This window comes from Mustela lutreola, chromosome X, assembly GCF_030435805.1.
Source record: "Mustela lutreola isolate mMusLut2 chromosome X, mMusLut2.pri, whole genome shotgun sequence".
NCBI lineage: Eukaryota > Metazoa > Chordata > Mammalia > Carnivora > Mustelidae > Mustela > Mustela lutreola.
The window spans coordinates 64735089-64751123 of record NC_081308.1 but is presented as its reverse complement, the minus strand read 5'-3'; the positions used below and the strand labels follow the sequence as shown (position 1 = coordinate 64751123).

The 16035-nt window shown below is 33.2% G+C and overlaps 1 protein-coding gene across 5 annotated transcripts in view; it reads right to left on the bottom strand.

Annotated features, from left to right (window-relative positions):
* Nucleotides 1–842: 842 nt before the first annotated feature.
* The window catches only part of CHIC1 (cysteine rich hydrophobic domain 1), a 66515-nt gene continuing 51322 nt past the window's right edge, over nt 843–16035 (bottom strand). For 2 of the 5 annotated variants that reach the window (XM_059157281.1, XM_059157284.1), the window contains 2 exons: nt 8848–8904; nt 843–8601 (listed from right to left, as the gene is read on the bottom strand). In XM_059157281.1, the coding sequence (XP_059013264.1) occupies nt 8377–8601; nt 8848–8904 (282 nt within the window). In that variant the 3' untranslated portion in view covers nt 843–8376. The remainder of the gene's footprint in view (nt 8602–8847; nt 8905–16035) is intronic. The other 3 variants (XM_059157283.1, XM_059157282.1, XM_059157285.1) reach the window with 3 other exon arrangements.

Genomic DNA, 16035 nt, shown 5'->3' with positions numbered 1-16035 from the left:
AAGTTTTTCTTTTTTTCTTTTTAAAGATTTTATTTATTTATTTGATATAAAGAGGTCACAAGTAGGCAGAGGGGCAGGCGGGGGCGCTGAGTAGAGAGCCTGATAAGGGGCTTGATCCCAGGACCCTGAGACCATGACCCAAGCCAAAGGCAGAGGCTTAACCCACTGAGCCACCCAGGTGCCCCTAAGTTTTTCTTGTTATTTTATATTTTCCTTCCTGCTTTGCTGAATTTGCAAAAGTTTGGCACAAGTTTTAAAAAATCTAATATTATATGCTCATTAGCTTGAGTAGTAAATCAAGATGTTAACACCTGAATTTTTTTTATAACAAACTGTTGACAAGAGAGTCAAAACTTTTGCCAAGTAGCTTCACATCATAACATTTCTTTCACTTAAAAAATATGCTTATTGAGGGTTTTGGAGGGGAGAGGGGTAAGGGGTTGGGTGAGCCTGGAGGTGGGTATTATGGAGGGCATGTATTGCATGGAGCACTGGGTGTGGTGCATAAACAATGAATTTTGGAGCACTGAAAAGAAATAAAATTAAAGAAAATTATGGTTATTAAGGTGTAACATCACTTTTAATTTTGTAGTTCACAGGTAGGCATGCAAAGTAGTTTAGAAACAAATTCCTACTTAGGCAAATACTAAACAATGGGCACAACAAAGGCCCCTAAAGCTAAAACACAGAATGAATTACAGGATCAGACATAATACTAGCAAATGCACGAATAAGAGGCAATATGCAAAATACAATTTTTAAAAAGAAGCCTTAGGTGACTACCTTAGAATGATGAAAACAGAAGTGAAGGAAGAAAGGAAGATGCACCAAAGAATACAGAATTCATTAACATAGTTTTGCACTTTATTGTAATTTTGCATCCTGAGATAATAAAATTTTATATCCGACAAGTGAACAACAGAAGCAGCAGTGAAAGTTTCAGAGAGGCAGGTTCCTTCATTTTGGCACAGCTGTATATAGGATGAGTTCTTTCAGGGGAGTCACTCTCAAACACGGGAGAAAAATAAATTCATTCCACAGGCTATGTAACAATACAAGATCACGAATGTTCTTGGTTTGAATGGACATATCCACTTTTATTCTTTTCTGGTAAACTTGTCCCAGTAGGAATCCTCTGCCAAAAAGTAGAAATCCTAGGCTTTTCAAATAGATGTTTTGATCAATGCCCATTTTCCAGCTACCAGCATTTCCTGTTTTTGCAGCTGAGATTCATTATTTGTATGTGGTTAGTCATGGAAGGCAAACTAGCTTGCTGATTATACAATTTCAAACACTTGTAATCTGTTCAAAGTTCAAGCATTAAAATAATTTTACACTATTTGCTTACTAGAAAAATGGAAAATTAAGAAAACTAAGCCAAGATAAAAGCAACAAAATAAACAGGAATAAAAGGGACATTTGAGAAATTATTGCCTAGGCTCATAATGAGTTTATACACAGAACTACTTTGAGACTCAGAAGCTGATATTTACTCCAATGCTAGAACATATAAAACTTTCCACATTTGCAATCCTATGTGTGTATATATAATTTACAAATACACACTCAAATAAATTAACTCAGTTATCCTGAAACAGAAGAGAACAGAAAGCAAATTCTAACTTGAAGTTATATAGGCCAATCTAATACACACACACACATCTAGCATTTTGTTATTTAGGGACCTGGGTAAGTAACTTGGGGAGAGGGTCAAATAATCAATAATCTTAGCCCCTTTGTAAAAGTGGTTTTCAGCATTTTCACCATAAGCATCCCTTTATTATTCCCTCCCCATGTTTTGAAGAATTTTATTTACTAAACTGCATGTAATAATAGGCTTTTTCATTCTTTTATTAATCAAAAGCAGAACTGTCATTTGCAGCTTCTGATCAATGTGTGATAACCAGTGTTGTTAGGCAGGATTGAAAAAATATAAGTAAAATGCATGGAAAATCAATGTCTTAATTGGCTTATGTGGCAGAAATATGGGTAAATGTATGCTTTCCAGTATATTTTTTGAAATATTAAGAAAAAGCTTCAAGGATGCCCTCTGCTATCTTTACTCTGTCCCAAGTTGGGAACCACTGAAGTTTGCATCCACCTGCTTTTCCTCCCTAAGTCAAGTATTAACATAACACAATTACTCATGTTAACATATAGGAGATTAATAACAAAATTTACTACTGACAAAATAGATTAACTGCAACACTCATTCTGTAGAGTTTAACTGAGAAAGAAAACATAACAACATAGATTTTAAAGGAATCTATTTAGAAATTACAAAATTATGATATCCAGTATATCTTTCAGTGAACTTCAAAAGCACACTAATATATGAAAAAAAATCCTCAATTCCCCTGTGAGGTAGGCCCAGATTATTGTCCCCACTTCCACAATGAGGACATGAGGTACAGAGGAATTAAGCAGCAGAATGAAGAATTAAACCAGAAGTGATTTGGGTTTGAGTTCCATACCACTTTTCTTTCCATCTAGTATCAATTTGTTCCAATAGATCTTTTTGAGGATATGGAACCTAGTAAGACACTGAAGCAGATATTTGATAGGATATGAACAATTTTCACATCAATGTCAAAGTGGTCCTCCCATATCTCCATTGTTGTCACAGTTATAATTCTTGCCTCGATACCAAATGCATAGTCAGATTCCACATATGCAAAACCCATAGATCTTAGCTTTTCATTCCTAGGGAAACTGCATTTCTTTTTATTACCATAGAGGGGCTGAGGTCTAGCAGGTATCAGGTTCTTTAGTCTGTGTGACATAAACACACAGCAGTTAGTCAGTTGGCAAATCAAACATTTACTGTGTGCAAGGCACTGTGAGAATTTCCACCAAGGGTAGTAGATCTGAGAAAAATCATTCTGGGACTCTGTAGAGTAAGAATTTCCTAAGGATTCCTAGAATCACAGAGTATTAGTTTTTCTCTAATTTTCTGTCAGCTCTAGGTTCAACCCAATGATTTTACAGATGAAGAGACTGAAATGTAATTTATGTGACTTGCCCAAAGCCCATAATATTAGGTCATTTCCTCATTATAGTAAGAAGCTGACAAAGTCCACAGAAAATGGAATATATTTTCAGGTTGCCATCGTGAAAATGAAAAGGCTGGCTCAGAATCAAGAGAGAAATTTGGGGCAAGATAAGGATATACATATCCTTTTTTAGTATCCTATGTTACATGAACAAGTAGTATTAATAAAATCTATTCCTTTTCTGTGGAAAATTTCCTAATAGTTCACCATTTAAAGGAATCCAAACAATCAGACAATTGCAGACAATTGCTGCAAAATGAATTTTTTAAAGCAGAATTTTATAGGCATAAGGGGATTTAACTTCAGTGAATTTGGGCATGTTATAATCAAATTAGCAAATATATTCCCACATGTGAAACTGCTCCAGTTAAACAAGTGTATATAATTTCTATATTCTCCTAAGCCAACACAGTTAATTCTGATGAAATGTTATCTGGGGCTTTATGTTCGAGTAGTGAGGTTTGATTTTAAGTGGTGGCTTATGTGTAAACAAAATTAAAATGCTAATAATTTTTGAAACTCTTAATACATTTGGAAAAATTCTATTTGTTCTAAGCCTTACAAATGTTATGAGCATGGAACTTCATTCAAATTATGAAAAAATAAGAATAAATTTCATTAAAAATTGTAGAGTGCTAAATGTTAACACAGATAAACTGATCACACATTAGTGCTTATAGATCATAATATAAATAGTATGTACATTAAATACTTAAGTGGATTTTGGTAGGGCTTCAATCAAAGACCACTGTTCTTCCAGAACCATGTAAATTATATATTCACTAGCATTAGAATTATACCAGTTTTTTAAGTGATTGATAGCCCTGTTCTGTAATGCTTTATCATTAACATATATGATTGGGGGAAAACTAGGAAACAGGCTTTGAATAATAAATATGAAATAAGAAATATGAGAAATAAGAAAAATAAGAAATATGCTAATGAAATATTCTTATACTTGAAAAGGATAGTTTTAAATCTAATGATCTGTCAATTCATCCATTTTGTTTCCATCAACATAAAATGTTATCTTTGTTCAAAAAAGACAAGGCACTTCTCCATCTTCTTCTAATGTTTGACTACAATGATCTAGTTCTTAAATTAATATCATGGGTAGGAGGGAACAAAAAAGAGTCGAAAAAGGTTAGGCCTTAATTTCATTTTATACATAATTTATGTTTTTAAAGGGGGAACTGGGGATGGAGATATGTAATGAAAAGTTAGAGAAGGAACAGTTTTAACTTGTGACTTTAAAGCTTTGTGAGATTTAGATACTTTGGCAAATACATGTTATTTTCTCTGGAACCTACCACAGCAGTATTCATAAAAGAATATCATGTAAAAAAGAAATTCACGATTACTTTCTTCAACCAAAAACAGCTTTCATAAACATATTCTAAGAACTTGATAGAAATAACCAAGTATGTTTCACCCTAAGGATAAAAGAAAAAGAGGTCAGTGGGGGAGGGATTATGACCACACAGTGTGCTTTGTCATTTCATCATTCACTGCTGCCAATTTCACTGAAAAGAAAACACCCTCCTCCAAAGCACTCCAAAATACCCAACTGGTAATTAGCCCCTTACGCAGGAAAATAGTTTGAAAAAGCATTCATATAAGAAAGAAAAAAGAAAGTTTATATTATCTGAGTAGTTCAAGAAAATAAGATGAATCAACCAGCATAATGAACAATAAAACAATAAATTTAAAAGCAATTAAGAGTAGGTTTTTAAATTAAGTTTACAAATGCTGGCAAATGATTTTAATGACAAATACTACTGTAACTTAAGTTATATTCTGTCACCGTCAGATGCACTATATTTCTGTCTCAATATTTGTTTCATGGAAACAATTCACCACTTCTTGCTGTTCTTTGAGCAAAACCAAGTGTAATTTATACATGGCAGAAAAAGTTATGATAACCAAATTCTAAATATACAGAAAAATGAGATTTTAAGGATTGACACTTAAAATTATTCTATCATTGCTAATTAGAAATTTTGTATTATTCTGGAAATCAATCTTGGTATTAAACAGTCACAGTTTGAAGCATAAACCTGATGATATTAGCTGGAGCATAAACCACAGATAGAATTTTTCCCTGACCTTAGCTATAAAACAAGACATTTGGTATGCATTTTCAGAGGTTTCCACCTTGTCTATAAAAATACATATTTAATTTTGCAGCAGACAGACAAATGTTATTTTCAGGCACACATATTAAAAGTTAGAGATTCCGGGTAGCTTGGTGGTATAGGGGTAATGAGACTCTACAGAGGGAGTTGGAAAAGTGTGCAAACAATTATTGTCATATATCAAAAAGTATCTCTTTTTTTCCTCTTCTTTTACTGGTCCAGGACTATGGATTTCAAATTAGGCATAAATTTTAAAAGTGACTTTAAAATACTTGACTTTGTATGAAAAAATGACTGTTCTCTTCACTGGGATAAATGTCTAAAAATTTTTTACTCTAGTTAAGAGTAAGATGACAAATAGGATATTTTTGAGTCTCAGATTCTTTTAATTTATTTTTAGCAAAAGGAGTTACAAATAATGCCTATAGACAGGCATACATTTGCAGATGAAATAACACAACATAAAGCTTTATACTTATGCTAAAAATTCAAAATAAGTGTGGTATTATCATTCATCTTACTTGTGAAGAGGAAAAGAAAAATAGGTATATGTAAATGAAAAGGCTACATGTGTGGTGAATTTATAAACTAAAATACTTTTGTCTAAGTACTTGTCTTTCCTTATTAGTAATATCCAAATGTTTAAAAAAAGATCCTCAAAAAATAAAGAATATTTTTATCAATTATGAATCAGCCACTATATATTCTTTAGGTACAGCTTTTCAATTAGCTCTCTCTCTTTCCCAAAGCAGAGTATCAGAAGTTCAAAAAGGGATTAGTGTGGCTTACATGAGGATCTAGACACTTCCCAAGAATGTGAAATCTTAAAACACTCCTTAAAGATCGTAATTGTGTGTATTTTCAAGTGAGGGAAAGGATACATAAAAGGCAATATATAAGGACAATGAAGCTGTGAAATGTGTTGGATGTCAAATGAATTTTTTAGGGAGTGGGAGTGGAGGACAAAATGGGAATTACTGAATTAAATGGAAAAACTAAGGTTCTTGGTTTCAGGTACAATGCAGAATATCTCAGACAATGATTTCAATTTTAATCCACTCATTACTTGGGCAATCCTGCCCTACACCTGAAATTTTTAACAAACTCATTATGGCTCTGCCATAAAACAGCATGTTAACAGTCTACACATTCAAGAGGATGCTTGCGAACTTCATTCATATTTAAATCTATGTAGATTTGTTGGCAATACAGTAAGTAATATTACGTTCTGTAAACCATGGCATATCACATTTTATGTTATGCAAAGAGACAATATTTACAAGTCTTTTAAGAGTTTAAATATTTTATCCACTAACATAAGTGATAATTTAGCAAAGTGCAGGACAAAACCAGTGCTATTAATTGCATGTCCTTTAAAAGCAAGTAAGAGTAAAACCATTTCTAAAAGCTACCAAAAGCTTATTTACTTATGTCCAGTAAGGGATTACAGAGCATTAAGTAGCCTAGAAAAATGATGCATATTTAGAAACAGTGAGTATGAAAATTATAAGGCAGCATGCTCGGAACAAATTTTTGTTTTTGTTTTTTAAACACCGGCACTGATGATTTATCTTTAGTGGCAACTATATATATACATATACGTCTCTGTATGTGTATTTATTTAAAAATATAGAGTGCAAAACACAAGCTCCATTAACAAAAAAAAAAGATGTGCAAATTTTCTTCTTAAACCAACACAAATAAAAGAGTAAGGAGAATATTCTAAAGAATAAGAAGAAGAAAAAATAAGGAATAAGTTGAACACAGCAAAGGAGACCATCTTCATTCCAAAATCATCTACAAGGCACTAAGGGTAGGAAATGACAAGTAACACAGAAGTGACTGAATAAAATTCCTCAGTCAGGTCGGAATATGGGATATTTTGGTAAGAATTCTATTAGTATTACCTGTAAAATAAAAACAAACAGAATATATTGACAAAATAATTTTCATTTGCTAGAACATATATAACCCAGAAAGTCTATAATCACTTTCCACAGGATGTACTTTGATCCTCTAATATAAAGTAAGCAAAATATATAAAACAGTTATAAAAAGAATTTACTATAACTTATCATTAGATTGGCAATTAAATCAAATTGGTAAACATAACTACTTATTGTAGCTAACAGTTTCTATGACCTAATTCATGTAATTATTTGTTTAGGTGCAGAAAAGCAAACCGTCTTACATTATTATCTCCATCTATCTATACTTCCTTTGGCCCACCTTTTTTTTTTTTTTGACAAAGTAGAAGGGATTAAAATTGTGTTTTACAGATTATAAAAAATACCTTTATCTATATTACATCTATATATTTTTCAGTTAAAGTAGCTGATATTGGTTATTACCATCTTTTACAAGTTGTTTGGAAAATATAATGAAACATCCAAATGGATTAAAACATTTTAATTAAAGACTGGAAATATAATAATAAAAACCAAAAATATTTATACACTATATAAATTTATATGCTAACTTATATTTAGATATATGCTCTCTATATATGTTATTTATAAATCTAATGTGTAAATTTATAATACTTTATATAAGGTTTTATCTATAGTGCATTTTAGATTTGTGGTCATTTGCACATTTTTCCCCCTAGCTATTCAAAATGGAGAAAAATGGCACAATAATCCTTATTTATGATATGGAAATGGAATGTTTACATAATATATATATATGTATATATATATGTCAGCAATGTGAAGTTTAGGTGAGTTTCATATTCTTTTGAATGTTTTATGATGAACTTATCACATTGGTTATAGGTAAATTTGTGTTTTGTGATTAAGATTGCATAGCTTATAAAAAAAAATAAGAGCCTATCATTTCTTTATCAAAAATTAAGTGCTAGCTAAGACTGTTAGGGTACGGAGTTGACCACCCCTCAATTAGACAGAGAACACTCTTGATAATGCAAGTCACACAGCGAGGTTTATTTCCAGCTAGCTGGGAAAAGCCAGGAACATGAATCCAGAAGTCAATTCCTATTTTATGCAAGTTTTGTCAAGATCACATTTAGAAATATTTTGTTCAACAGCAGTTGTGCTCATTATCAAACGTGATATTCTGCACCTATGTGAAGATAAGATTATGGTTGGGCAATGTTTTCATTGCAGCATACTAGCTGACATTTTTCTCAGATCTAAGTAATTACTAGCTTTCAAGATATTTTATGTTGGCTACAAATATAAGGAAGATGGAAGGAAACCTCTATGCTCCAATGGACAGAAGTTTAGGCTGAGGAGAAAAAAAATGTAGAAAGAACTGACAAGTGATAAGCTCAGTAAAATGTAACATTTAGAATGGAATCCAAAAAAAGTAACTAAAAACAACTGCATACTTACATACTCCATCATATTGCTAGTTTCGCATTTCCTTTTAGTCAACTTCCAGTGCAAAGCAAGCTAAGAAAGTACAGTTAAGAATTTTGATATCAATTTATATTAATTATTACCTATAACATTTGAATAAATCACCGAGAACCATCCAGGAAAAAGCATAAAACACATAAAATAGCATTTAAAATAACTTGTAAAGAATATATATTAAAATTGAATATTCTCTAATCCATTCTTTTGTGGCCTGAAAAATTCTCATCTTATCAATTTAATAATGCAAATATGTAAGTTTATTTGCTTAAACTTTCTTACCTTGTGATATAATCTGTTATTTTCCCATTCTAATAACTTCTGAATTGATCTTCTGGTCTAAGAGGAAGAATCAAGACTCTGTTACAAGATGAACTGAAGAACTTTGTAAACTATGTGTATATTTTTCTGCTTGTTTGTAAAATCCAATTATCTTCTCTTCTTGTTTTTGCATTAGAAATCAGAAAAAAGGCAATGTAACTGACAGAAACTGCCAAAAGAGGAGTAATATTTTGAGCAATTATTATACTGTTATTGTAAGATCGTTTTCTCTCCCTCTTCACACACCCATGCGTATATATGGGGTTTTAATATCTACTTTTAAAAATAAAATATGTACAAACTGTTCTGTGTTGTGAGTCCATTTACTGGACTACTATGAAATCAATACTGATACAGCTAGTAGTCCACTTAGATGGACCTAATCTTGACTTTCACATATCTTTTCATAGGGTTACTTTTTCAATATACATGCAATATACCAAGTTAACCCTGAATCCTCACAGAAAGTCTTCCTATAAGAGCTCCTAGCACAAATGCCTGGCATATGGTAGTCACTCCAGATCTACAAGTTGAAAAAAGCAAGCCAACATATATCAGAATTTCCACTGACAAGAACATGTTAAAAACAGCTAGTCAGAAAATTTTATTTAGAGGAAAAACTAAATGAGAAGCAGCACTGTCCTAAACAAGGGGACAGAGACTGAATTTCTCTATTGGAGTGCACATATGTTGTAGGGAGGAAGAAGTTTGCAAAACCTTCAAAAAAATTAAGTTAAAGTCTATTAGGCATTTTCAACTCTTATTTGGAAGAGTTTTATTAGGTTTCTGATAAAGAAGTCATGGTTAAAATTTAATACTACTCCTCAAAATTGAATGATTTACAAATCCGTATCTGAAATGGTTTCTAAAGCACCAACTTAGATACTATTCCATTTGTGGAACTATGTCAGTTAACAATCAATGGCAATTATATTCAGTTCATTCACTAGGTCAGAATGACAACAATGCCAGCTGGAGTGCACCATGGGGTTACTGTACTTGATAGAATCTCTAAACAAAATCAGATGGGTACAAAGAGACTGAATTAGTAATTATAAATCTTTTCCCAAAGAAAAAGTCAGGCCCAGATGGTTTCAACAATGAGTTCTACCAAAGAGTTAAAGAAGAAATAATAACATGACAATAAACACAAACTCAACAAAATACTAGCAAACTGAATCTAACAACATATGAAAAAGATTTTATCAACCAAGTAGAATTTATCTGAGGAACACAAAAATAAACTGCTGCAATACATTATATTAATAGAATAAAGGAAAAAAAACGACATGGTCATCTTAACAGATTTAAAAAAGGCTTTGAACAAAATCCAATATCCATTCATTATAAAAATCCTTAAAAATTAGGAATAAATATGAACTTCTTTAACCTGATAAAGGGCATCTATGAAAAAAAACTACAGCTACTATACTTAATGAAGAGAGGCTGTTTTCCTCTTAAGATCAGGAAAAAGACAAGAATGTCTCCTCCCCCTACTTTTATTCAACTGTATGAGAAAATTTATTCAAGTGTACTAGAAAGAATAGGGAGGGCAATTAGACAAAAATAAGAATTAAAAGGCATCCAGATTGGAAATGAAAAAGTGAAACTGTCTTCATTTGCAGACATGACCTTGCACAGAGAAAACACTAAGGAATCTGAAACCATGCTCCATAGGGTTAATGAAGTTAAAACTGTCACTAGCAAGACCCTCACTGACTATCCCTTCTTCACAAGAATGCTAAACCTTAACCTTTTAGAGGCAAACAGGAAGAGCTCAGGCAGGCTTAGACCAGTTTGAGCTTGACTACGGACTCACACCCGTGTAGATGGACCATGGAGTGTCCACAGTAGCTTCAATCTCATAATATCTGCTCAAGGAGGAATACAAACCTCATCAACATAACATACAATGTGTTACAGGCATATTTCCTATATATGTGTATATGACATTATACCTCTACATGCAATGACAAATCCCTCCCCCCTTTTCTGAATATCCATCCTGTCCCTAAATAAAAGAAATCCATTTACCCCTACTCAGAAGTCATGGCTTTGGAAGTTATTCCCCATGATTTTCTTATTTGTTGAAGTAAAGTTTTGTGTGACAACTCCACTTGATGTAGTCTCTATCTGTAATTTCCCAAGGAGTGAACTCACTTTAGTTATTAGGTTACAAATCCATTAAAACATTACTAGAACTAGAATAAGTCACCAAGTTTGCAGGAAACAAGATTTTGGTAGGTAGAATTCTGGCTCCCAAGATCTTCACCTCCTGGAGTTACACCTGTGAATACGTTACATTATGTTGCAAAAGGGGTGTTGCAGATGTAACTCAAGGTACTAATTATTTGGCTTTAAAATAGAGGGAGATTATTTTAGATTACTTTGGTGGACCCAATGTGATCTCAAGGGCCCTTAAAGGTAGAGAACTTTTTCTGGCAGATGAAAGGACAGTCAGAGGGATCTGAAGCAAGAGAAGAACTCAAACCACCACTGCTAGCTTTAAGACAGAAATGTAAGGACCCATTTTATATTTTTATTTTAGCCAGAGGCTTCCATTGAAGTTAAACAATAACTTTGTTGTTTAACCCTTAAATTGTCCCTGCTCCTCTTCCCCCAGGGGGACCTACTTAAAAACAAGTCCGGGGAAACCAGCCTCAGGTAACAAAGCTCGAATACAAGGGTGGATCAGGGCAGGTGGAGATACCCAATCAGTGGGGGCGCATACTGTCTCCTAGCTACCAAGGTGATGGGCTAGTTCCTATGGCTACTGTGGGGTGAATTGTAATTCAATTAGCCACTTGAGAGTGGCCAGGCCCAACCACAAGGCCTTTGCTCTATAAAAGTTAGTCTGGAAAGCAGGGAGGGGTCGCCCTCTCTTATAAGAGGTACGTCCCCAAACATTCAGTTAGATTCTTGATGCTTGGAGCAAAATAAAGCTTTGCTTGACCTTCGCTTTATATCAGTCTCGCTCCTTTAATCGCGGACCCATTATTGGTGCATAACAAGAGAGGCCACCCGGAAAGTATAAGAACATGATTTATGCAAAAATCTGAGGGAGTTTAGAAGCAAATTCTTTCCCAGAATCTCTAGAAAGGAATACAGACAGCCCTGCCATCACCTTAACTTTGGCCTTGTGACGCCTTAATATGAAAACTGTTTTAAACCATTAAATTTGTTACACTAGATAGAAAAATAACACGAGGCTCAACCTGTAAAAAAATCAATTGTATTTGTATACACTAGTAATGACCAATCTGAAAATGAGAGTAACGGACCATTTACAATAGAATTGAGAAAATATTTAGAAATACATTTAACGAATGAAGTATAAGACTTGTAAACTGAAAACTAAAAGAATCGCTAAAATACATTAAAGAGGTAGATAAATGGAGAGATATCCTATGTTCATGAATCAGAAGACTCATGGAATAACATTCACAACAATGGTGCTGGGACAATTGTATATCCAAAAGAAAAATTATGAACTCAGATACCTATCTCACAGCATGTATGAAAATTAACTCAAAATGGATCAAAGACCTAACCATAAGAGGTGAAATTTTAAAACAACTATAAGAAAACACAGGAGTAAATCTTTGTGATCTTGAGTTAGGCAAAGCACCTTTAGATATGAAGCAAAAAGTACAAGCAAGAAAAATTTAAAAACGATAAATATGACCTAGTCAAAATTAAAAATTTTGTGTGTCAAAGATACCATTGAGAAAGTGAGAGCCCTTCCAGAATAGCCATGTGAGAACCTAAGGGAAATTTCTTCCTTGTAGAGATAACTATTACTTTGATCAAGTATTAGCAAGGATACTCAAGCAAATGTTCCAGAGATTGATCAAAGGGATAACAGACTGACAAGTATTTATTCAATAAAGTTATGGACAATAGCTAAGAATATTGGGAAGCCTCGGTAATAAAGCTAGGTAATACACCCATATCTCCATTGCTCTACATTGTGGAAGAACTATTTTAACAAGCTTGGGAGCTGTGTGGCAGGTGGTTCCCCATAGCTTTCAGCTCCCTGGAGTGTAACTGCTTTCCTGGGTAAGGGCAGCTTCTACTTCTCTAATGCTTACTTCTACAAAATAGGCAAAACAGTTGGTGAAAAGTGCAGTCCCCCTTTCTGTCACATATCTGTATTGTGGGAAAGCTGATATATTTGGCTTGACAACTGAGTGGCATTTCCCATCCTCTCCGCTTCCTAGGGCAGAAATACTCTGGGCAATCCAGTTGCCCCCAAAATTCAGTTCCATTTCTATATAATAATAGTAAATAATTCAAAAAAGAAATTAAGAAAATAATTACATTTGCAGTAGAACCAAAAAGAATAAAATACTTAATAATAAACTTAAGCAAAGAGGTAAAGATGTGCAAACAGAAAATTATAAAACATTGCTAAAAGAATTTAAAGACCTAAATAAATGTAAAGACATCCTGCGTTCATGGATTAGAAGACTTAATATTGCTAAGATGACAATATTATCCAAAATGATCTATAGATTCAGTGCAATCCTTATCAGAATCCCAGTGACATTTTTATAGAAATAGAAAAAATCCTAAAATTCATATGGAATTAAGAGACCACTATTAGGCAGCAAGCTTGAAAATGAAGAATATGAAGGCCTCATATCTCTGGATTTCATAACTTAGTACAAAGCAATGGTAACCAAAAAAAAAAAAAATGGTATTGGAATAAAGACAGATATGTAGACCAATGGAATAGAATAGAACCCAGAAATAAACCTTTGAATGTATATGGTCAACTGTTTTTCAACAAGAGTGCCAACCATTTAATGGGGGAAAAGAATAGTCTCCAATAAATGCTGCAAGGAAAACTGGATATCCACATGCAAAAGTATCAAATTGGACCCTAAACTTACACCACATACAAAAGTTAGCTCAAAATGGATCAAAGAACCAAACAGAAGAGTGAAAACTATAGAAGTCTGTGAAGAAAACATTGGAGACAATCTTTATAACACTGGATTTTGCAATTTCTTGGCCCCTGACACTGAAAGCATAGGCAAAAAAAGGGGAAAATATTAACTGGACTTCATAAAAATTAAGATCTTTTATGCATCAAATGGCACTATCAAGAGAGTGAAACAATTATCTACAGAATGGAAGAAAATATTTGCAAATAATCAGAATACATAAACACTCCCCCAACTCAACAACAAATAAACAAATTAGTTGCAAAATGAACAAATTACCTATTATTAGAAATGGCCAAGAGTACATGGAAAAAGGCTTAACACAAGTCATTAGAGAAATGCAAAGCAAAATCAAGATACCACTTCACACCTATTAGAGTGGCTATTATCAATAAGAAGGAAAATAGCTAATGTTGGTGAGGATTTGCAGAAATTGGAATCTGGTACAAAAAAAATGGTACAGCTCCAATGGAAAGTCTTTCTTTTTCTCAAAAAGCTAAGCAATTACCATATGTTTACATATTCTATTCCTAGGTATACTTCCCCAAAGAACTGAAAGTATGGACGTGAACAGATATTTATACAGCAATGTTAAATGCAGTATTATTCACAAAAGACAAAAAGGTGGTGAGAATTCAGGTATCCATCAACTGATGAGTGGATAAACAATGTGGAATATAAATAGAATGGACTGTTATTCAGCCATATAAAGGAATTAAGTTCTAAAACATGCTATGACATGGATGAACCTTGAAGACATTAAGCTAAGCAAAACAGTGTCAGGGCAAATACGGAATTACCCTATTTATATGAGGTATCCTAGGGTAGACAAATTTGTAAACACAGAGAGTAGATTAGAGGTTACCAGGGTCTGAGGGGAAGGGGAATGAGGAGTTATTATTTAATGGCTACAGAGTTTCTGTTAAGGTAATGAAAGATGTGAAAATAGGTAATGGTAATTGTTATACAACATTGTGAATGTAATTAATGCCAATGAACACTTAAAATGGTAAACTTTATGTTATGTGTATTTTACCACTCTAACACATTTTCAGAAAAATCCAGTAAACACAGTAGAAACCAAGAAACGATATCATTAGTTGACCAAAATATAAGGAATTTCTGTATGATATAGATGACCCCACCCTCAAATGAAAAAGCTGAAATTTAAAAAATGCCTGACTGCAGACATCTTGATATGAAAGTATAGGAGCCTGAAAAAGAAGCAAAGATGAACCTGAAGTAACTTTAAATATGCACAGCAAGGAGGACATGTGCACCAAAAAAAAAAAAAAAAAAAAAAAAAAAAGGAATTAAGCTTCTTATAACAAAGGAATATAATATGCCATGCCATGATCAGAAATAAATGAAATTATGATGTCAATGGCTCATTAAGTAGAAACTATCTATAAGGAGACAGAAATTATTAAGAAGAGCCAAATGGAATTCTGGAGTTGAGGAGTACAAAACTGAAATAAAAGAACACAAAGTAGATTTGAATTAGAAGAATAATCAGAGTCAAAAGATAATATGTAATCTCAAAGCACAGAAAAACAGAATGAAGGAAAATGAAAACAGCCTCAGAGAAATGTTAGACATCATTAAGGGCACCAATACACATATCCTGGGAGTACCATAAAAAGACAAGAGCAAAACAGAAGAAATATTTAATGCAATAATGGTGAAAACTTCCTAAATTTAATGAAAAATATCTATCTACACATCTGGGAAGCTCAAGAGGTCCAAGCAGGAATAAACCATAAGGAGATCCATAGCATAACATTATATTATAATGTTGAAAAACAGAAAAACAACTGAAAATCATGAAAGCAGTAAAATGAAATTACTAATTACTTACACAGAAACTATAGTAAGATAAACAGCCGACTTCTGATTAGAAACAATGTAGGGCACAAGATAGTCTGTAACAGACTGAAAGTGATGAAAGAAAAAAAGACTGTCAACTTTAGAAAATGAAGGTAATCCATTTAGGCATGTAAAGGCTTGGAAGTTATCTCTCCTGCCCACATATCAAGAAGGAACAAAACAAAACAAAACCCTGAACCACCTGAAAACCAACTCCCCTTAGATTCATCAGAGAAGAGAGGTTGTAAAGACTGGAGAGATACACAGATGGATACAAATAAGCACAATTACCAGGGTAGAAACACAGGAGAGGAAAGCTCTGTGGGAACCAGGG